The sequence below is a fragment of the Centroberyx affinis genome, unplaced genomic scaffold, assembly GCF_046629955.1.
Source record: "Centroberyx affinis isolate AG114_WGS23_722 - 3 ecotype Tasmania unplaced genomic scaffold, CSIRO-AGI_Caff_v1 ptg000863l_1, whole genome shotgun sequence".
NCBI lineage: Eukaryota > Metazoa > Chordata > Actinopteri > Beryciformes > Berycidae > Centroberyx > Centroberyx affinis.
In genome coordinates, this window is record NW_027279457.1 from 33,674 (window position 1) to 58,467 (window position 24,794).

General features: G+C 40.7%; 1 protein-coding gene across 1 annotated transcript in view; it reads right to left on the reverse strand.

Moving 5' to 3' along the window:
* Positions 1-24,794, reverse strand: part of LOC139645448 (semaphorin-3G-like) — a gene marked incomplete at its 3' end in the record, with an annotated part of 62,574 nt that overhangs the window by 28,374 nt on the left and 9,406 nt on the right. Inside the window, exons 2-3 of the mRNA XM_071521162.1 lie at positions 10,292-10,452; positions 273-335 (exon numbers count right to left, since the gene is read on the reverse strand). Coding sequence (XP_071377263.1) covers positions 273-335; positions 10,292-10,452 — 224 coding nt within the window. The remainder of the gene's footprint in view (positions 1-272; positions 336-10,291; positions 10,453-24,794) is intronic.

Consider the following 24,794-nt stretch of genomic DNA (forward strand, 5'->3'; position numbering starts at 1 on the left):
CAAAACAAGCAGGAGAAGCGTAGCAACGAAAACAGATGTGATGTCTGTTGTTATTGTTACTCTGCTGTTACATGTTTTCTTGACACATATTGGCATCAGATGTGGGTTACATGGTAGAGTAGAAATTGTTTGATTGATTGAAATTTTTATCTGGCAAATTGCTGAACAAAGAATGAAAGATTGCATAACCACAGACAGACAGGTGGGGAGAGGGAGGGACCTAGGCTGTAGAGGGAGATGGCAGTTGGAGGATTGAGCTGTCAGTCACTCACCTGTGGCTCTTTCCCCCTTTGAACACAGTCTTCTCTGTTGCCAGGCAACGGGGGCCAGTAGATCTGAGAAAGGAGGGGGGGGGGGGGGGGGGGGGAGAACAGTGAAAAGGAAAAAAGAGAATGTGATGATGAATGACTTCATAACTTTGAAATAATGCAAACAACCACCTTAATCAGCGATATTGCAAAATGTAATTGCAGTGTGGGAGCTACATAATCTTTATGTGTTGCTGTTAATGCAATAAAAAAGCAATACTCAGCCCATATGTCGTTAAATTTGAATTATTTCCCCTGCAAAGTCTACCATAAAGCAATTATAGGCAAATTGAGCAAGGTGGCTCTTGTATATATATGAGAAGGGAAAGGCTTTGGAGTTAACTCCTGGCTTATAAAGCTGAGACCTGACAGACACGATGATGGTTCTGGTTTTAACACTAGAAAGGCCAAAAGCCCACACCACTGGACGTTGAGATTAAAAATAATAATAATTTCTCCAGTTTCCAAAGCATGTGGGCTTTAAATGCCTGTACTAGAAATCTAAAATAAAAATCAACTTCAAAGTTACGCAATAAATCAAGTTTTGACAATTTTCTCCATACAAAATACCCTCTAGGACCAAAAAAACAGACTGCAGGGTGTTGGTTCTCAGACATGTGATTGTCTTTTTCCTCTACCAGTACACAGTTTTACAATTAGAACAACGTCACATTTAGATGCATTTATCCAACTATCAAAACTATTTTAACACATATGATTACACACATGCCTTCAGAACGACAGTGTGATGAGGAGGATGAGGATATTTATGAAGCCAATTCAAGACCTTTGTCCTGTTAAAGTGTCCGTGAGCAACACACTGAACCCCTGCCTGCTCACTCTGGATAAGGCTGTCAAGTAAATAAAATCAGATAAGATGAAGGTTTTTCCTGGTTTGGGAACATAAACGTCGCCAAAAAAAAACATGATCAGGAAGACAATAAACAAGATCCTGGGTGTTAGACAGGACAGCCTGGGTGACATTTATGAGAGAAGGGCCCTCTCTAAGGCCAACAAGATCCTGTTGGACCCCCTGCACCCTCTGAACAACCATCTGACCCTCCTGCCTTCAGGACGACACCTTCGGGTCCCGTCTCCAGGACTAACAGAGCCAGGAACTCTTTTATCCGCTCTTTTTAACACACACACATAGACTCAGATCCACAACATAATCTCCAGACACAGACTAAATGTGACGATAATGACTCTGGGTCTTATATTGAATTTTAATGGCTGTTGATCACACACACACACACACACACACACACACACACCTATACATCCCCCCCCTACACACACACATTCTCTATGCTTCTTATGTGTTATTAATTCTTATGTTGACGATGTACCGCGAAAATAGTTTTCCCTCTGGGGACAATAAAGTTTTATCTAATATAATCTAATCTAATCTATAGAAGTTTATTGATCCCTGAGGGGAAATTAAGTAATTACAGCAGCAAAGAATAATACAAGTAGTAAAAAGTTAAAATACAATAACATAGAAAAGAGAAACATAACATAAAAGACCTTCTACTGGCTATAAATGTAAAATATTATTTTTATGGCTGTTCAGTCCATGAGTCTGTTTTGTGCCTGAAATTGAAATTCAGTTAGCAAACGGAAAGTGTGTTAAATCAACAGAGTAGTATCCTTACAAGACCATCTGGATCTTAAAAAGTCTCTCTTCAATGTTCAACTCAAGTTCTCACAGTATAGATCCAAGAGCGCTTGATTAGGAAAGCCCCTCTCTTCCTCTCACTCTGCCAATTCAATACGGAGGAAAGGTGAGCCTTAGATAAGCGTGAAATAAAGATTGGACCCGAAACAACGGGGCTGACTTTCACACTGCTTTCTGCCTCTCTGCAGACAGAGAGGCAGAAAGACAACTCAGAATGGTCTTGATGAGGAAAGCCCTGTCCGTCTCTGTATTTAGTGAATAATATGTCGTTCTGTGTGACTACCAGAGGGCTTATCTGAGACAATGAGTCTTTGTCTGGTTCAGTAGGAAACTGGCTTTGCTTTGGCTAAGAGGGAGAATAGAAACCAGAGGGGAAACAAATGCTCCTGACTTGCATTACTATGTGTGATTGTGTTCAGTGAGTGTGTGTGTGTGTGTGTGTGTGTGTGTGTGTGTGTTTGGGTGGAGGGTGTGTGTGTGTGTGAGTGTGGGGAGCCATGGTGCTTGTTCGTGTGTCAGATGGATAAAGCGATAGAAACAAAAATGAAAAGAGAGGGAGGGACAATGTGAATTGAATTGCAGAGACAAGTGAATGTCTGTTCTTGTTTCATAGAACTGAACCACATTCATCCATTTTGCTCGTAACACAACGAATTTCATATCACTAATAAAAGTCCAAGACACATTTTATCTCCTCCGTCATAAATCACACTTCATCACAGCCAAGGAGAGTAGATAGACTATAAATCAGGACTAAAACCTGGTTTAAATCTCTGACACAGACATCTGTATTTAAAGCCTTTAAAGGGCCTGAAACAATTTTAAGCAGCATGTACAGTAGTGGAGGGTAAACCCACTAAAACTCACTTATTCTACCTCTTTAATTATGAAGTTTATGAAGACTTTACTCATCTTTTTAAGGTGATATAAATCTTTACGTTATAAATACAATTCCATATATAAGATAAGATGAACTTCACTGAACCCCAAAGGGATATTCTGTGATTGCAGCAGTAAAGAATAGGCTATAAATAAAACATAGTGAGGATTGAAGAAATCTCCATCATGGCAATACAAACTAGATATTGGCCAGAAGGAATTCTTGCTATGTTAAAGCAATATTCCACTTAGTTTAAACATGAGGGTTATTCGGCACTTGACCGCCATGAAAACCAGAATATAAACTAATCACCAAGATCAGATGCAGCTGGAGGAGTTTGTAGTGTTTGGATTTTTTCTTCCCATTTATTTGGATGAGGCAAGAAAATAGCCTGAAAACTGACATTTAACACATTGGTCAACATATTCAACATTAGAGCCCACTTTTAAGACAATAAAGCAGTAATAGGTACGTCATCACTTTGCATTTCTATTCTTGGTATACTAAAGTAGATCCTGCCTCCCAAACAGGAACTATCTCTCCTAAATGGTATCCCTCCGCTATGTTCTCATCTATCAATAAAAGTGCTATTTGGAGAAATGACGTTCTAAAAAGTAAGACCGAACGTCAATTGGAAATCACAGCAGTGGGATCTGTTGTTGAATCTGTTCACCAATGTGTTAAATGTTAGTTTTCAGTCTATTTTGGCCTCATTCAAATGAATGGGAAGTAAAAATCCGAACACAACAAACTCATCCAGCTGCATCTGATCTTGGTGATTAGTTTATATTCTGGTTTTCATGGCGGTCAAGTGCCAAATAACCCTCATGTTAAAACTAAGTGGAATATTGCTTTAACTATATGTACAGATATTTACAATTTAGAGATTTACAGTCTTGGATCCCTTCAGTCAAAATTACTTACTTGCCAGCAGCATTTTCTTACTGAACACTATCAGAATGTGTTGGAAACTACTGGAGCTGTGCTGATTTTAATGAGATATAACTCTTCCTTGATAGACAGCTCTTGCTTCATAATATTTAATTGGAAGAGCATGTCTAACATCTGGCTTGCTGTTGTCTAAAAGCTGGCTTGCAATGGTATGAATCAAAGAGAAATAGTCTTTATTTTATGCATGACTGGAATCAAGCGATTATAGATTTTATATAAAATCAGGGCCGGTCTTCAAACTGGCTCACAATGGTTTAGATCCCTGGATTTTTAGCACCATGCTTGACTGAAATCAATGTGGCCCCGTCATAACCTGACTACACTCACAATCTGGTCTAAACTGGTACCGAAACAATTAGTCGATCAACAGAAAATTAATCAATTATCATTTTGATAACCGTTTTAGTCATTTATCAAGTAAAAACAACAAACATTTGCTGGTTACAGCTTCACAAATGCTTTCATATCATTATAAAATTAATACTTTTTTATATATTTTTTTTTATATGTTTTTTTTTGCTGCTGGTTAGTCTTAGTAAGCAAAATTAAGAATCACTTTGGGCTCTGGTGACTTGTGATGGGCATTTATCATATTTCTTTTATTGGATACAGTAAATAATTAATCGAAAAAAATAATCATTATATTAAACGATAATGGAAATAATCGTTAGTTGCCACCCTAGTCTAAACCATTAAAAAACAGCCTGATACATGCCTGACTCATATTAATATAATGTGAAATCGGGGCTTGTCTAAAGCCTGGCTGGTCTGAGTCAATACTCTCATTGTCCAAGAGTTCTGCATGTTGTAGGAAATGTGTCCATGCAGCAGTTCTCCAAAGCAATGTTCCTTCCTCCCTCTGTTTAACTGCTTCTCGACACTTCATCACCGTGACTCTCCAAAGTGCACTTTACTTGAAAATCCACCCTAAAACATAATTCACATTTGTTATGACTTTGAACTTGGACGGTGTTGTTTAGCTTTTAATCACAAAGAAGTGCGTCTGGAGCCAGGAAGAAGAGAGCCAGGATGTTCTCACAGGACAAAACTCTCGCTAGGTATGTGGTCGCCTCTTTTGAGTTCAAAGAGAAAGCGGTCATAAAACAAAATGATACCCCCTCTGATTAAATAGCATCTTCAAAAAGCCTGGTAGCCCACAAAGACACAATCCATGACAAATAAGCCAAAGTCACTGAGAGACGCTGCATCAAATGACAGAGTCTTTGTTCCTGTGCCAGCCACAAAACAACAAGAACAGATCAAAACTCTTACTGGGACCTGTATGCATTACACTTTTTTAGTTCACGCTGTACCAGCTTTTATAAAACGGAGGGGGACTCAGGGACTGAAATGTGTCAGAGGCACTAGTGTGTTTCAATGGGACCGGGTGCAAGTACAAGGCTAGAATTACTAAATTTAGATGCTGATGCTGAAATTTTAAGAACCTTTGCACTCATAAATCTCAAAACACACACAGAGATAAAACTGAAAGTCCCTGATGAAAAGCTTTAAATTGCAACACACCCTGCACTACATCAGCACGTCACTTTTTAGAGAGCAAAGGGATTACATTGGACTTAAGCTGCACTAAGTCAGCTGGGCCAGAAGCCATCTCCACAGTCACACCAAGAAAGTACAGTAAAACCAAACACTTTGTAAAATAAACCAGTTGTCTGAGCATGCTGAAGCATATGAACAAGTCTTTGTTAAGTGCCAGCCACATCTGCAGGCCAAATAAAACAACGCTGAGTGTTTCATATACAATAATCAAACATGGTATATCGAATACCAATCATATCTGTTTATGCTTCAGCAAGGGGAAAGTGGAATATTTACTCCATAACGTGAAACATTTACATGAGCTAAATCAGTATTTGTTTTAGTTTTTCCTGTGTAATTATCATTAAGGGTATTGTTCCACTTCCCAGATTTGATTTGATTCGGTGGGTACTGGATACAATTGCAGGCATTGGGCTGAATCACGCTGGATGCATTGATTTAATAGCACCGTTTGACGTGTTTTCAACCAAAATCCGGGCTTTAGAATAACACCAAACTTCCATTACAAATTTTACTGCTCTATTTGTTTGTCAGGTTTATTGCGGAAAGGGTGCTGACTGAACAAGGCTTTTACAGATTAGATTAACTGTGGTGGGCAGAGGCTGGACTGGCAAACTGCAGTCTGGTGTGACTCATTTCACAATGCTTGGCATCTTTAGTCTGGACATCAAACTTGAAATGCTTTTCACTACATGTTCTGTTTTGCAAAGCATTTTGCAATCAGATTTGCAATAAGAACGGAGGAAAAGCCACACAGATGATACAATGACATGGATAAAGGAAGGAGCTGTTACTCAGCTGACTATGTTTTACTTGCTTTTGATTCTGGTTTCAGGGCTAGCTTTTCACCCATTTTTCATTTTAGGAAGGTGTACTGTGTATGTGGTGCTGGTTGGCCGAGATGAACAAGCGCTAAGTGTTCCCAATATATCGTAGTATGGTTAAAAAATCATATTAAAACAGCTTTGGGAGCTGTTTTGAACTGATATCAGAAACATATTTAGGCTCCGATTTCACAGAATGATGCAGGTAGCAGCTATGGACGACTACGGGCGTCATCTCAAATTTAGATGCTATTCTTACAGGTTTTCAGCATTGGTGCAGGCCGTTGTATCAACATCTATTCAACGTCCAAATGTCTGCTAGGGCTGATAACTCCTTGTGTGAAGGAAAACACCTTTTGCCTTCATTCAAGTTGTTTTTTCTTTCCCTTCTCTTCTTTTCAGCCCCGGTTTATGGAATATTTGGCGGACGTGTGCATCTTATAAACCTTTCTTTCATTGCGCTGGCAGAGTGGCTCCACTGATAGATTTCACAATGGCTGGCTGGGTGGCTCCGGAAGAGGCATGGGCATTACACCGCGAAGAGCTTCCAACAACCTGTCTCCATTACACATTTACTGTAAAGATTTAGAGGCGTGAGGGAAGAGGATCATCAAGCTTTATTTGTGATCAGCAGCCAAGAAATGAGAGGAATGAGAGGAGGCTGCGAGTGGGATGAGGGAGAATTAAAGAGAGGATAAGGTGGGCGAGATCTGGCTCTCTATTTACTTAAACTCTCCTTTCACTCATCGTAGGCTCTTCGACCCCCCACGCAAGCACACACACACACACACACATGCATTCAAGTACACACACACACACACAAGCTCACACATGCACACACTCCTGCTCTTTTCTGCATACGGAGGTACAGCACGCCTGGGACTTCTATTTTAAAGGGAGTTATCTTTGTTCTGTGCTGACTAGAAACCAGTTGAATAGAGCACAAAACCCACTGTGCACCCTACTGGGGAGTGAAATATGAATAAAAATGTGCTGCATATTTTCCCAAAGCTATTCCTCTGCAGATACACATGTAGATGATTTGGAGTTTTAATTTAAAACCACTTGTGGCCCCGGTGTCGAAGCCTTCCAACGTAAACTCCCTGAAACCTCAGAAAATATAACTCAAAAATATATAATAACTCAAAAGATAGAAGTCCATAACCCCACAAATCACAGCAAAATTCATATCTACACATACGGCTGTAGTAAATAAATGATCTCAAATGTAAATTCCACTCTAAAATGAGATACACATGTTTTTTTTTTTTCTTTCTATAATCGTTAACATATCTGGTCTTCTTGACTTATGGTAGAGTCCCACAAAAGCACAGCAGTAATAAACTAAACTGTATCACACTCTTTATTGAAATGACTCTGCAATGCAACATGATTCAATAAGTCACCTGCATATTTGTGAATATTTTGATCAGCCATTATCACCCAAAACATGAGTGGGATTGTATGCTAACTTGTTTATAAAAGTCAGAGGTATCAGGGAAAATATCATTTCTGCTATTCATATTGGAACTAACAAATTACTTTTCAGTGATTAACCAGGGTGAAATTACATCCAGCTGTGGTAAATATATACATATTATATATACATATACATTGATGTAATATATGGCTGTATATATAACTGGTTTATATAATATGAACTCTAAAGAAGTTAGATTTCAGCACAGTGATATATGAGCTAATTCAAAGTAATGATCCTTCTTTATGGCTACCCAAACACTTTGAAATGCAGAGTTTCATTCCAAAAATAAAACCCACCATGAGACTAACAGAATAATGACCAACACTAAAGATGTTTGCTTACATATAGAAACACTTAAGCAGATATAATCAGTTGTATTTTTGTAATATTGAGTGCCTGACTTCAGGTAACAGTTTTATTTCTTCCCAAAATGGCTAAACTTTATTTGAAGTTCTGAAATGAATGATTTGCTGTTTGAAAATAAAAGAAGAAAAAATAAAAAAGAAACTGACATCTCCTTTTGCAAAATGATTAATAACAAACACATATAACAGATATGTATTAAATTATAGTAGACAACTGAAATCCTTGGTTGGCGAAATGCTAATGCTGTTTCAGACATCATCATCTATTGTAGAGATATTGACTGCTTTTTAACAGTAGAGCCTTCCTGATGCTGCCTGTGATAACACAGCTTAGTGGAAGCAGACTTAGACATTAGTCATTTCTAACTGAATCTCCTATCTATCCTCCACTCTCTCTCTTCCTCTCTCATCCCTCTGCCTATTCTCTCTCTCCCTCTCTCTCCATGTTAGCCAGATGCACAGTGTTGGACGACAGTGGAAATCGGTTGCAGTACAGTTAATGGATCGTGATTCATTTCTCTTGTCTTTCCGGTGAGCCAAAGTAACTGTAACTCTCGCAGACAAAGCACTCTATTTGACAAGGCTTTACTGACAAATTGATGATGTGTAGATTAAAGGTGACATACATGGAAAAACAAGGTTGATTTACGACTAGCTGCGCTTTTACAGGTGTTCCTGCACTGGGAAGGGCAACAAGATCGTACAAATGTTTTGGCAAAGGAAGACACAAGACTCTACTGACTGGAGTTCAAGTTAGAAAGACTCAGTTTAAGGAACTGGAGCCAGAGGAGGCAAGAGAACTGAAATAGTACTGCTGCTTCAGTCACATTTTACTCCAGTAAGAGTATTTATCCAGAAAAATACTCAAATAAAGCAATTATGTTTTTTGTAAATTGGGCAGTAGGTGTAAATTTACCCCATAAACAAGGCGTGTCATTGATTCATTTTAACTGCCATCTAAAAGCTAGGTAGCAGCTCTTTGTGGCAAAGCTCTTATTTTTGATGACACTTTGATCACTCTTTGAGATACAACAATTTTCGCTAATGATACACTAGCAGGAATATGAAATAAAACGGCAGTTCAGGCCTGAGTGAATAGATTTATGGTTCATTTATGACAGATTGCTTTTCCAGGTGTTCTGCAAGAGGGGAATGTGCAGAAAAACAGAAAAACAAAGGAACAAGCCAATCTCACAAGGTCATACATCATATTCTTGTACTTACTGGAAACTGCAGAATCAATAGACTATTTATGTAAGTTAAATCAAAAAGGAATGATAAATGGAGACTGTTTCAGATCTTTTATATCAATCATCAGACTGAGAGGGAATACAGAGCAGTGTGTTTTGTTACACAGTCAATCTGTTGTGAAGTAGTCAATCCCAAGGTGATTCATAGATTTTACTGTGCATCCTCAAAAACATTTGAGATGAAGTTTATGAAAGACGACATGTGAAATGAAGGCAGTTACATATCCAAACTATAGGAAAGAACAACAGATACACAAAAAAAGAACAAAAAGTGAAACAGGAAACAAACACGGCAGCACAGTACATATTTGTAGATTCCTAAACCACATGTTTTTTAAATTGTCTGGGGGCCTCCAGTAAATTTAAACATTAAGTTGTATTTTTGCTTGTCTGCCATGATGTTATACAGAACCTGCTAGTTTTTGCATATTTGGCTGTCTCCAGATGTAACTGTAACCCACAAACAGGGTTTGGTAGGTTACCCTAACCCTAACATGTAAACCATTACAGTAACTTGTTACCTCATCAAGACCAGTATAGTAGTCCAAGGAATTACCCAAAATCAGTTATGTATTCTGATTGCTTTCAGTAAGATTAATTTGCCATATTTGAGACATTAAAATTTATTTCAAGTTTGCATACAAACACATTTTCTTCTGTGCAACATTTCATAACGATGCAGAACACCTGCCACTATTTAAATGGCCTTATGCCAAAAGTATTCATCTTCATTTTTCACAAGTATCTGTAATCAGAGTACATTCTACTTTTTAAGGTAACATAATCGAATACAGCTAAATTTTGTACTTTCAAAATGTAAGGATGTAAGGATGCAAGGATTCTGTTACTACCAACCCTGCCTGCAAGCACCCAGATGGCCGGAACATACGTATAGGCCTTGGCAGTACTGTGGAACTAACATGGATGCCACTGAAACGGCAATGGCCAAACTCTAACTGACAATATTTACTTTCTCAAAAAAAAAACCTTACCTCTTTGGACTCGGTGCTGACAGGTCCCAGTGTGAGAGAGTAGAGAACATCCTTCCCTCCCAGGAAGAGGCGGTCATGGTACTCGTCCAGGAAGACAGCGGTTAGGGAGAGCTGGCCATGGTGACCGCTGAAGATAGACGACCTGTTGGTGGACAGCAGGTCTGCAGAGAGAGGAGGCAAAGGGACGGGGGTGGTGATGAACGAGAGATGGAAAGAAAAAAAAGGGGGAGAGAAAGATATAGAAAGACAATTTAAGAGAGACAGTAGTATAGGATGAGACGGAGGAGAAAGAAAAGGAGATGGAAGAGAGGAAAAGAGAGAGGAAGATTGTGGAAAGAGGAAAGAGGGGGGGAAGAAGGGAGAAAGAGAAAGAGATATTTAATTAGATATTTTATTTGCACACTTTCCATGGTACTCAAAGACATTGCCCATTAAGAATAAAGCATAAAATCAAAGCAGCAGAACATACAAGTCAGAAGACCGATTGCAGACTGAAACTAAACATAGAGATTAAATCTCAAGTAAAACTAAACATATTAAGAGTAAGGGATTAAGAACAAGGGAATGTGGGATAAACAGCACACAGCAAAAGAGAAGGAAAAAGAAATAAAAGACATGAAAGGAAAAAAACAACTTAATGCCATATCAATAAAACCTAAATCATTATGGTAAATTACCATAGATTTGCTCAGTGTGTGTTCAAAAAAGAGGCTTATGATGAAAGCCCAAACAGATCTGTTTCTTATTGTTTCTGTGCAAGGGTTGCTCTGTGGTCAGACTCCCACTGCGTGTGTGTGTTTGTGTGTGCGTGCATGTATGCGTGTGTGTGTGTGTGTGTGTGTGTGTGTGTGAGATTGTGCCTGCCTGCATGTGTATCTGTATGCTGTGGCTCTTTCTGTGTGTATGGGTGTGTGTGCATACGTATATGTGTGCATGTATGCACGTGTGTGTGCGTAGGTGTTTGTGCATGCACACATATGCTAACATTTACATACAGCATGTTTTTCTGTGTGTGACCCCCAGTTTGGATCAAAGGAGCCTCTAGAACAGTAGAGAGTTCTAGATCAGTAGAGAGTCTTAGAACAGTAGAGAGTTCTGGGACAGTATAGTTCTAGAGCAGTAGAGAGTTTTGGAACAGTGGAGAGTTCTAGAACAGTAGAGAGTTCTGGGGCAGGACAGGAGAGAGTTGTAAAATAGTAGAGAGTTCTCAGACAGTAGAGAGTTCTGGAACAGAGAGTTCTGTGACAATAGATAGCTCTGGGGCAGTAGAGAGTTCTAGACGAGTAGAGAGTTCTGGAACAGTAGAGAGTTCTGTGACATAGATAACTCTGGGACAGTATAGAATTCTGGGACAGTAGAGAGTTCTGGAACAGTAGATAGCTCTGGGACAGTAGAGAATTCTGGGACAGCAGAGAGTTCTAGAACAGTAGAGAATTCTAGAAGATTAGAGATTTCCGGGACAGTCGGGAGTTCTGAAAAAGTTCTGGGACAGTAGAGAGTTCTAGAACAGAAGAGAGACTCAGACTGTGATCCTGAGGTTCTGGTGTGGACCGCCTGGCTCGGCCCTACAGCCACCCTGATGTGTGTGTGGTGTGACATGAGCAATGAAGATTAAAGCCAGTTCGGGTGGAACGGCACATCTGACTCAGTAATGAAGTTGTCACTGTGCAGAAAGACTTAACGCCATGACAAGAGAGGTCACTGTGTGTTTTCCATTTGCGTAACAGCTTTGGTATCTTTTGCTTGCTGTAAACAGTGTTTCTCAAATGGTTAGTCAGGACCCAGATCTAGGCTGTGGGCTATTCTGAGATTCTGTTGGTGAAGTTTGAGATTCTTTAGGTGGCACTCTTTTCTTTTTTGTTTGTTCAGCCATTGTGGCTGTTGCTGCTCATGCTAACCACCCAGTACTTCTTATGTTTGTTTTTCCAAACAAACCGCTTTTCCTGCTGCCAATAACATAAAACGCATCACTTCTTGTGCGACAGAGGATTTTTTTCTGGGAAAGACTTACCAAACACCGGGTGTTTAGAACAGTAAATGTAAATGCTTTCATGAATTGGGTATAAACTGAATCGCTGTTGTATTATATCAATCGGCAAAAGAGAGTAGCAAAACTGACATTTATTTACATGAAAATGTCACAGATTATTACTTTACCCATACAAGTCTGCATTCTGTAAATATCATATTGTTTGATATATTGGGTCACAACCTCATGGCAAATTAACCATTTGGATCCAGTGATGCTAAACTTGTTGAAAACCACAACTGTTAAGTATCCCATGGGATAGTGAGCACACACTCACATGCACACACTGATGCACATTCCCATAAAAAGCGAGCATGTAATAGTGGGAGTGCAGGGCTACATCTGTACCCACCAGCCTACACCTGGCTCTGCACTCTCATCTGGCAGCAGCTTCAAAGTCAAAAGGTTGATGCAATGACTCTGCAGGAGTGGGTTGAACTCAAGTTCATCTAGACGCAGGGTGTCTAGATGAACATACACACACACACACACACACACACACACACACACACACACACACACACACACACTCTAACACATCCACCAGCTCGCTTCTTCTCAACCTCTCTCTCTCCCTTACATTCACATATGAGCACAACTTCAAACTAGTGTTCAAACTCTCTCTCACACAAAGCACCCCTCATTTATTTTTCTCTCCCTCTCCTCTCTTTTCCCACCTGTCTCTTCCTCTATATCATCTTGCTGCTCTCTCTCTCTCTCTCTCCCTCTCTCTCTCTCTCTAACTGAAAGAGATGAAGAGAGAAATATGGATGTTAGAGGACATCACTGGTATGTGTAAGTCTCAGCGGAGTCGTCTTTCAGCTGAATAGGTTCTCCACGTATCTCTCATCACTCCTCTCTCACACTGGTTCTTCCTCTCTCTCTTTTTTGCAGTCTCCATTTTCTAAAACACACACACACACACACACACACACGCAACGAGGAGAAGCCTCAGTCACTCATCACTCACAGGACCAGCACAAGGGCCCCTCTGTACCAGTGACACCTTGTACATCACTGAGGCCCTGCAGACACACACACACACACACACTCACACACACACATACACACATAGACTTAGACATGCATATGCACACACACTTTATTTGTCTCTCTTTTTTGAGCTCTCCATTTCTCAGACACCCACGAACAGATGGGCACCTACACACACACACACACACACACACACGCACACACGCACACAGACATACTGTACACACACATACATGCATGGTGTTAGAGAAGTCGCAGTCATTCTTAACTCTCGTTTCACTCTCTCACTTTGCCTACACACTCACACACACATACACACACACACACACACACATACATTCAAACCACCTCACCCTAGATCGCCCTCATTACCAGCGCAGAAGGAACTTTTAAGAGAGAAGTTTAACACTTTAGTGTATTTTCCCTCTATATATTCCCTAATTGGGCCTTTATAGTAGCCAAATCTAAACCAGAATGAATGGGCAATCAGTGGTGGCACAAGCCGAACCCACTGGTGCTGTAATACGGGTCTGGTGAAGCAAAGTCCTCCGCTGAGGCCAACCAATATGGAAGCCTGTTTAATGTTTTTGTAAAAGGCTATTTGAAGACAAATATCTGGGGGATAACTTTATAGAAAGACTGGGTATAAAGATTTAGCGCAGCTGGCAAGAGACACACAGAGAAAATAATGAGGAGATACACATCAGGGAGAGAGGTCGAGAGTTCGAGAAAGTTAGAGAGAGAGAGCGAGAGAGAGAGAGACAGAGAGAGAGAGGGGGCATCATGGCTTTTAGCGATTGGTAAGACTCAGAAAATAATGAGCGGGAAGAGAGACAGGCAGAGAAAGCCACAAGATAGAGAGAGAGTATAGTGATGTCTATGGATTTATAGGGATTGGCAAGGCAAACAGGGAAAATAATGATGAGGCAGCGACAGACAGAGCGGGAGACAAACTTCGGAACTGTTTTATATTAGATGTTGGTGATTATGTGCTATCATATGGACATGTTTTCATACCAAATGATTTATCATCTCAGCATGATTTGAATGTATAAACGTTCCTGCTAGGTTTTTGAAAATGGACATTTTGTAAACTGCTTTGGCATTGTTTTTTTTCTGATGAAAACACATGCCAATAAAGTTATTCAACTGACAATCAGACATAGAAGCAATCGCTGAAAGTGTAATTCCATTTTACAGATTTGTAAGAGGGGACAACACATGCAAATGAACAGAGAGACAGGCAGACATAACGTATATCTCTCTTTCAGCAGTCTGATTTTACAAAACACAACACATGATAGAGGCATAAAAACACGGCAATCAACACTTATAAACTAAAATATAGATGTAACACTTAAAATAATAACCTTTATTTATAGAGCACCTATCAAAAAAATGTTAGAGGATAAATAAAATATAAGCAATGAAATAAAAAAACCAAATATGAACAAAAATGTGAAAAATAAATAGAGAAAAAGAATAAAATAATTTACCAGTGTGGTGGATGTTGGATGCTATAGGGATACGGAGCTTAGTTTGGGTACGGGGTTACAAACAGAACTGATATACTATCAAAACTTTCTACTACAAGACAGTCAAAAAGAAAAAAGCAAATGCACAGGATAATAAAACACAACAAAACAAATGAACAATAATACAGGGTTGCTATCTTGATCTCAGACAGATCAGTACATAATAAGATCAGTCATCACTTAATCCAATCTAAACATAAACTGCACCCTCGCACTGATACCGTCACAGACCAGCAGATGTATACCTGGACTCGGAGGCTGGATATTTCAACAGGAATGTGTAATCAGTGTTTTCATGACACAATTCATCAGCAGGACATACAAAGCAGCCCAACAACTCTTTATCCTGCTGCTGACTGTCTGTCTGTCTCCACAGGTTCAGCTTTTTCCACACAGCTCCAAGTACTGGGATGACCTCAGGCTGGGGTGGAGAGTGAGTGATGAGGAATGACAAGAAACTGTGCGTGTGTGTGTGTGTGTGTGCGAGTGTGTGTGATTGGACGAGCATGTGGTTTTGCATGCATGTATGAGTGTATGCATTCATTTATGTGTGTGTGTGTGTGTCTTTGTGTGTTGAACCCTTGAGCAGATAGCTATTAGGCTGAGATTTAATATTCAGGCCGCACCTCTGTGTTTTGACAGGGAGGATTGTGGAGGATAGATACTGTCGGGTTAGTAGGGCATAGCTACCAAATATTCTACTTAGTATTTTCAGTCACACTGTGGGAAACGCAGTCAAAGCCCTGTGCATTTAAATCTGCACTGGGCAAGATTTTTTTTTAGGTAAAAGTACACCTGTTTTATCAGAGTAAAACACAAACTGGGGCTGCAACAGAGAAGAGTGTTCCATCTCTGTTTTGTGAAATGTTGTGTTTTGTGAAATGTCGTTGTGTTTTGTGAAATGTTGTTGTGTTTTCTGAAATGTCGTTGTGTTTTGTGAAATGTTGTGTTTTCTAAAATGTTGTTGTGTCTTGTGAAATTTTGTTGTGTTTTCTGAAATGTTGTTGTGTCTTGTGAAATGTTGTTGTGTCTTGTGAAATGTCGTGTTTCGTGAAATGTCGTGTTTTGTGAAATGTTGTTGTGTTTGTGAAATGTTTTGTGAAATTTTGTTGTGTTTTGTGAAATGTTTTGTGAAATTTTGTTGTGTTTTCTGAAACGTTGTCATGTCTTGTGAAATGTTGTTGTGTTTTGTGAAATGTCGTGTTTTGTGAAATGTCATTGTGTTTTGTGAAATGTTGTTGTGTTTTGACCCTCAGGGCCACCGTAGTCAGGTATGGTCACTGGCAGAAAAATGAAAATCGAGTGAAATACAAAACTTTATCTGAAACAGCACGTAGTAAGCACTCCATCCAGAGAAAGCTGGACTCAGCAATGATGGCTGAACCTGCTGTATGAAAATACTGTTTTCAGTATCTCCACACCCACTAAGAACAAGAAAGGTAGGTCCAAGGATTGGGCAATTTACGGACACCGCATTGCACAATTTCTGGGTAATGAAGTCCTTCAAACCTTCAAATATTCAAATGTTATCTCTTGCTGCCACTTGCCTGGTGCAGCTTGGAAGTTGTACCAGCTTGAATTTCAGCATCTCACATCATTACAGCATTTGTGTCAGCGGTATAAAACCACAGGAAAGAGTGCAGACGTGTGCTAGCGTTTGCCTTTTTGGCAGTGCCAGTTTGATTATAATTTATGTTGTGGAAGACATTTCATCCCTGAAACCACAATTTACTGGACCTGCGCCCTGAGATGAAGGAGCAGATTTATCTCCCCGACTCCCTCTATCAAGCTCAAGCTGTCTCTCTTCTTCTATCTTCTATTTTTTTTTCCCTTACACATACACACAAACACAGACAGGCCTGGAAGCACGTCAACAGCGCATTCCTGTCTGATGTCTCTTTCTCTCTCTCCTCTCCCTCTCTCCCTTTTTCTCTCGTAAATCGCTCAAAAGTATGCACAGATCTCACACAAAAATGCAACCACAACACTACATCCATATACACACATAAAAGAACACAAACAGGAGAAAGGTGAGCTAACAGCTTCCATCTGTAGCTTGTTATCACTCTAGCAGCCTGTCGCCTCGCTGTGGAAACCACACCACTGTCTCACCTTTCTCTCCTTCTGTCTATCCATCTTCACCTCTCTGCCTCTCCCCCTTCCGTTCATCTGTCTTAACCTCTCTCTACCTCTCGGTTTCTCTCTCCCTCTTCTGTCTATCCATCCTAACCTCTCTCTGCCTCTGTCTATTCATCTCTGACTTCCTCTGCGGTGTTATTTTTCTCTCTGGAAGTCTCTTTTAAATATGTCTTCCCTTTCATCTCGGTCCCTGTCCATCTGTTTTCCTCCCTCTCTCCTTCTTTCTCTTGCCATCTCCCTCCCTCTTTCTCATCTCTCTCTCCTTATCCCTCTTCTGTCTTTAAACTGTACCCTATACATCTACCAAATTCCTAACAGTATCTATAGAAACTGCTACATCTGTCTTCAATGTGTCTCATTTCCCTATAAGCAGCCAGCCGACGCTGCATTGACAAACAGCAGCCTGCCAAACCGGAGCGACACACAAAACAGCATCTGGTTCCACTGTGCGTGTCAAACCTCAGCTATCGCATGGCGCAGTGTCAACCGCCAAAACTACAAAAGATATTAAATCAAAAATTTATTTTGAGATTTGTTTACATTGCCAATTTTCCGCTTAGTCAGCTGAGCCATATGCTGGTGTCTGTCAAAACCAAGAGTCAGACGTCAGACATGGAAGCTTTAAAATGCAGTTTTGGTGATTCACATATTTTTTTTTTATTTTTTTTTTTTATATGGTCTTTTGTAAGTAGAGCAAGTTTCATGACTCTAGGGCCGATGAAACCTAATCAAAACCCCTGATAAAATTACAAAAACCCCATGGTTGTAAAGCTGAAAATGAGGCTGTTTCATGAATTCATGAAAAGCTGACTTTTTAGAGAAACATGATTTTCATCCTACAACAACTACTGTGTAAAAGGAAGAAGTTATAGCTTACCTGGCAGTCTTAGAATGCAGTTTAACCACATGCAGTATAAATTATTGCCTGAACTGATCTTACTTTTGCCTCAAATAATACCCAAATAGGGGGTATGAAGTCTTTAACTGCAGAATTTTATCAGCAATTTGTATAATGTTGCTTTTTGTATCTAGGCAGCAAAACTACAAAACTGCAAAACGGTGCCGCTACCATGCCGTAACCACACTGGCAGTCTGGTGTGTTTTTCCATGACGTTCTATGCAGTTCAGGTCAGTACAGGTAAAGCAGAAACATGGTGGTAAGATTCTTGTCCATATGCTATATTTAGTAATGACACACTTTCAAAGGGTGCCAGTAGGGAGGCTGTTGTGCTCCTACACAAACAGGACCAAAACTGCTCATTATTCCAATGGAGAACCAAAGGAAGCTGATAATATACTGTATCCATGGCTACAGAATGGTAGATGTGATTTGGAAAAAACTCAACATCATTTGCAAAGCCTGATATCTCCACCACAGCTTTTTCTGTCTTCCCTTTTCAGGGCCATGTGTAGTAATAAAGGATGAATATATAACTCTCCATCAAGAGAGGTAGGCTAGAGAGAGAGAGAGAGAGAGAGAGAGAGAGAGAGAATGCAAAAGGGGAAATAGAGAGTGTGAGAGATGAAAATTAATAGAGAAAGAGAGGAATGGAGTAGAGTAAAAGGAGAGTAAAAAAAAGTGGACTCCCAAATCTCATGCTGACATCTCTAATGTACAAATTGGGGCCCAGGCAGTGTGTAAGCTGTGTTAAGCTGCAGAAAGCTGCAGACTGACACACACACACGCATGCGCGCACACACACACACACACACACACACACACACACACACACACACACACACACACACACACACACACACAAACCACAAACACACACACACACAGTAGTATCAGTGTTTATTGTAGAGACTTGCTGGGAGAGAGGAACACATCTGAAGCCTATTAGACCCCCTGGACCACAAAACCCATACCAGAAACACACACACACACACACACACACACACAACACCCCTTTGTGCTGGACACTTGCTGGATCTGAGTCATTCACTCCTGTTACCCTGTTTCCACACACACACACACACACACACACACACACACACTCACAAACAAATAAAGATTAATTAGACTCACTATGCTGCTAACAGACTTCCAGGACATCGTTGGATAGCTGCTGTATATTGCTGCAGCGTGCCAAGTATGTGTGGAATCTGCTGCTCACACAAGTCAACTCACATCACTTCTCCTCCTCTCACCACTCCCTCCTCTCCTCCCTCCTTCCTCCTCTCCCTCGTCTCCTCCCGTTGTCTAGTTGATGAGGAGGAGGTATACTGCTGAGAGGAGGTCAGTGCTGTAGCCCCTCCATATCTATATATTTGAATGGCAAGTGTTGTTCTGTAGAAACTCTAAATACCAAAGAGAAGACGTGGTTTATTCATGTATATTAACCACAGAAATGGCATATAGAATGTACTGTACAACTTCAAAACTTCAGCAAATGTAGTTTCTTCTTGCGTTTCTAAACGTACAACTTGGCAATCTCAAAAGAATTGAACAGACGTCGTTCATTTCTGTGCTGTTTTTGATTAGGAACTGACCATTTCATCACTGATTTTTTGTTTAGCTTGTTATTACTTCTTAAATCTGGTTGTAAACACATCTGATTTGTGCACTCGCTAATCTAACAGAAGCTAGCGTTAGTAGTGGTTAGTAGTTGCATCTTAACATCAACATTGGTTGCTTTGCTAAATCCTGCTGGATAGTTAGCTAGGTAACAAAGCCAAAAAACTGCCGTTTGTTCAGGTTAAGTGAGCTGACTCTTCTCAAGTTACAACTGAAAACAGAACAGTTTGCTGTGTCACTGTGACCTAAATTAAATTTTCAAATCTACCTCATGAGATTATTCACTTATACTTATAACATTACAAAACTGATCCACACCCACACCACAACAATCTTTTTTGGGTATCTCTCTCTTTCTAACCAGGTTGTTATATATTTAGCCTTATCATTTCTGCACAGCCAATTCTCCACTGGACCTCCATGATGGAAACGGTTGCTAGGAGATAAGTAACACAACGGCGAAGCCTCTATATTTTCATCATTTAAACTCACGGGGGGACTGTCCTGGCACAGATAGCACAAACAGGCCAGATGCCCCATGACGGATTAAATCCTGGGATTTCCTGCCAACCTGTTCCTGTGCCTCACTCTAGATGTCAGTTTACCCACGCAGCTCAAATATTTAGCACTCAGACACATGATAATGTGATAAAGCCATGGGAAGCAAGATACACACACACACACAGCGAGTATACACATAAACACTGTGTGTCCTTGCCGTGTACGTCCATGTACACATATATCAATTTCACTCACACACATGCAGTCACACACACAGTAATGATGTGAAATCCAGGAAAACAAGCCCACAGAGCTTGTATATGTTCACACACTGCTTGTGCATAGTGCTATTGTGTGTCTAGAGAACATGCATGTATTGTATTGTCATGCACATGCAATAAGTTAATACACACCTATACATACAAAACTTGTACATATGCAAAATTTGGCTTCTGAAGTCATCACTGATAAAAATTTCACACTGTCAAAACCTATGTAATGGAGAGAGACAGACAGACAGACACACACCACACACACACACACACACACACACACACACACACACACAGTATATGAAGAGTTTGCTTCTAAAATGAGACATCCACCATTTGAAAAAAGTGAAACTACTCCAACAAAATGATAGGACAAAGTTATGAGACTTTTTCTGAATGATGATCTTCAAGTAATGGCTTTTTTCCCAAAATGGATATATAGCATTTTGTAATAGAATACTTCATATACAGTACAGTACACATAAACACACTAACCCTGACCCTATAGATAAGCAGAAACGGCTGAACATACTATGAAGTAAATAAAGTCACAAACAAAGAAACAGAAAAGGAATGTATAAATGCAAACCTCTCTCTCTCTCTCTCTCTCCTCTCTCTCTCCACCCACACCCACACACACACACACACACACCACATCAAGGGCTTCTCTCCCTCTCGTCTCAGGATGCCTATCAGAGTTGTTGTTACCCGATCTTCCCTGCTGGGCCAATCAAAACACAGCTCAGGGTGTTACCTCATCACCCTCACCCTCCTCTGCCTCTCCCCCTTCCTCATTTCATCATCTATCCCCCCCCCTTCCATTCACCCCCCGCCCCCACCCCCCCCTCCTCTTCTCTCTTTATCTTCCTCTCTCACTCCCTTGCTGACACTCCGCTGCTCTCTCTCTATTCATCTTTCTCTCTCGCACTTTTATCCTTTCTTCTCCCTTTATATCCCTATCTTCCTCCATTACTCAGCCACACCACACCTCTCTCTCTCCCTCTCTCTCTTTCCTCCAAAAGAATCCGTAACAAACCTCACTTCTCATAAACCCCTTGCTTTCCTCCTCACTCTCTTAGCCTCCTTCACCTCATCCCTCTCTCATTTCCTCTCTTGATCTCTTCCTCCCTCCCTCCCTTCTTCTCAGAAACTGGCCTGAGAAGTCACAGTAAATTTGATGTCTCCCACTTTTTCTCCTTTTTCTCACATTATCCTCATCCTTCCTCCTGTTCACTCATCAATCCTCTCCACATTTCTCTCTCCTCGGAAAGCAGGAGGTCGCTCCTCTCCCCCTCTCTCTCTTCACCTTCTTCTACTCTCATCCTCCCTCACTCCTTTTCCTCTCACCCTCATCCTCCATCTCTCTCTCTCTTTCTCTTTCCCTTCCTGTCTCCTCTCTCCCTCCATCACTCATCCAAGGCCTTCCAAACCACCATAAACTTCTTCCGTTGGCCCTCATGAGCCTTCGGCCCAAACACTTCATCCAAAAATCTGCTGGCCTCACACACACACACACACACACACACACACACACACACACAACACACACACACACACACACACACACACACACACACACACATGCTATTGAATGCAGCCAAGTGCAAGCACACACACATTTCCATTCCATTGGTGTCCAGAAGAAACTTTCTTTCTCAATAAAGTCAAAACCAACTGATCATTTAAATTGACAAATTCTTTATATATTTATCATTTTACCGTCATTCACTTCCCAAAGTTATGAAACATTTGATGTTTAACAAAAATGGCAAACTTGAAGATATAAGGTTTCTGCATCACACAGATGAACGCCATTAAAACTATCACTCTGATGCTCTTTCTGCAGTAAATTACAGTAAGTGCAAACATTGGCAGGCTCCTAAGACAGCTGGTTGCAACACACAGTAGTAGGCAACACTCCATCATAGTTTACACACACAATGCACACTCTCACACACGCATGCACATGGGTATGCACACGCACACGCACACGCACACGCACACGCACACGCACACACACACGCACACGCACACGCACACTCACACGCACACACTGGTCTGAATAGGGCATTGTCTAAGGTATCATTTAACTGCAATGTAATCAACAGAAAGACTGATCTATGAGCTCCTGTGTGTGTGTGTGTGTGTGTGTGTGTGTGTGTGTGTTACAAACATGTACATGAGTACATGTGATTGTGCGCATGCATGTTTGAGACTGTGTGTTTTGTGTTTGTAAATATATGCAAGCATGTGAACGTGTGTGTGTGCACTGGTACCGCTGTGTATGCACGAGTGCCTGTTTTCTGTGTGTTGTATGCTGTGTGTGTGTGTGTGTGTGTCAGCTGTGTGTGTGTGTGTGTGTGTGTGTGTGTGTGTGTGTGTCAGCTGTGTGTGTGTCAGCTGTGTGTGTGTGCGTCTGTCTAATGGATGCATCAGTCCACAGTAGAGGCTGTTGTACTCGGCTCCTCTTGTCAGCAGCTCTAGTGGAACTAATTGATTTCTCCTGTGGTGGTGGGGGGTGACACCTCAGTGTGTGTGACATGTAATGTCTTCCCTCCTGCCCTAAAGAGGGTTCCCATCACCTCTGGCCTCTTTCTCTATCACATCTCACTGGTTCTGAGCCAAAATGCCAAAGTAGTAGGACACTGCAATGACATGGAAAGACACGGAGACACAAGGAGAACCCTCTTCGTCTCTGTGTGGGTTTGTGTGTGTGTGACTGTGTGCTTGAAACATTGGATTTTCCAAATAATTCCTCTTGTAATGATCCTTCATTTGCATATTCTGTAAACATTTTTTGTTATTTTGTTATTTGCTGTTGTGTTTTTTCTTTCTGTCATTACATGTTTGATTTTAAAATGAAATGATGTAAACTTTTAATGCCCATCGAGGGACGAGTGTTGGAAATGAGCTACTTATTTTTAATGTACATGTATTTGTGTATTATTAAGTACTGCTGTGTATTATGCATTGTTGTGATGGTTAGAACGAACTTACAAGCCAGTAGAAGAACAACCCACTCATCACTTTTATTACTGCCACTTGCCACTCAGTCACTTTAAGATTCTACCCTACCTTAATGTATAATTATTGTGTATTGTTGTGTATGGTGTCCGTTGTTTTTTATGCCAGTGCCAAAGAATTTCAACGAATTTCCATTCTATGTAAATTTAATGGTAGTCTGAGTCTGAGTCTATATAGCTAGGCTATATACACAGGTACAGCACATCGGCCAATGCTCTTGCGACTGTCAATGTTATTTCTACAGTACTTGTCCCTTACAAATAAACTAATGAACTAAACTAAAATAAACTAAATTTGCTCCAAGCAGGTCCAGATGTACTGTGTAGTACTGTACTGTCTGCTATTCCTTCACTGTCTCCAGTGAAACAACACAAGAGCGGAGCTGAAGATGTTTACCTAACTAAGAGAGGGAGGGTGATGGAGGGATGCTGTGAGAGGAGGATGGAGGAGGAGGAGGGTTGAAACAGCAACACTTCAAACCACTGGCAAGGCATCTATCGCTTCAACACCACAGACCAGAATGCATCAGATGGAGGAGGCCAAGTTCAACATCGACCCAAAGGAGTATAAAATGTTCACACAGTGATATCATGGTACGGTAAAAATGCAGCTTTGCAAACTGTTCAGAACTGATAACAGAAAGATATTCAGATGCTGACTTCACAACAGATGCAGGTAGCAGCTACATCTCAACTTTCACGTCAAGGCTGCATTTCCACTTGTAGGAGCCGCATTTAAGTTTATTTCTATTTATGAATTTACTGATTTTGTTTTTTACTATACTTAAGTTGGCAAGTAAAGTGTGCACCCTCCACAGGTGGTGAGGGCGTTCCTATAAGTTGGTGGGCATGGCGCATGGCGGGGGAGAAAGCGGGTTACAGCAGATACCGTCTTTGACCTCAGCCTCAGCTCTGAACGCGTCTGCTGGTGAATGGCATCTGCAACGCTACGGTTTATCAATTAAGGACACTGAAACAACTGCATCTTATTTTTGTATTACTGTAAGTTTATTTCTGCAATAAATTCTAAGCAACAGTGAATGATGAGCTCTCTCTGGATATCTTTTTGGAAACAAGGCTGCGAGTCTGACATACTGCACCCGCCCTCTCTATGTGGTAAAAACGATAGAAAAGTGGAATAGGGGTTAAAGGAAATACCCAACTTTAAGATGATGTTTGCCACTACACCACTGGTTTTCAACGCTGGTGCAGCAGGTCATCGTATCGGCATCTACTCAATGTCAAAATGTTTTCTGGGCGGTCAGAGACACACATGCAGCGACAAAACACAACTCAGTTTTTGTTGCTTTCAGCTCTCGGGGTCAGAGTGTTAAAAGCAGAAACGGAGCTGAATTAAGTAGAACAGAACAGAGCAGAGCAGAACAGACAGTAACAGAACAGAGGGTGGGACGGCCCGCTTGAGGAACGGGAGGCGGGGGTCTACATCTTCAGGGTGGGGCAGAGTGTAGAAAGTTTAGATAAATAGTTTT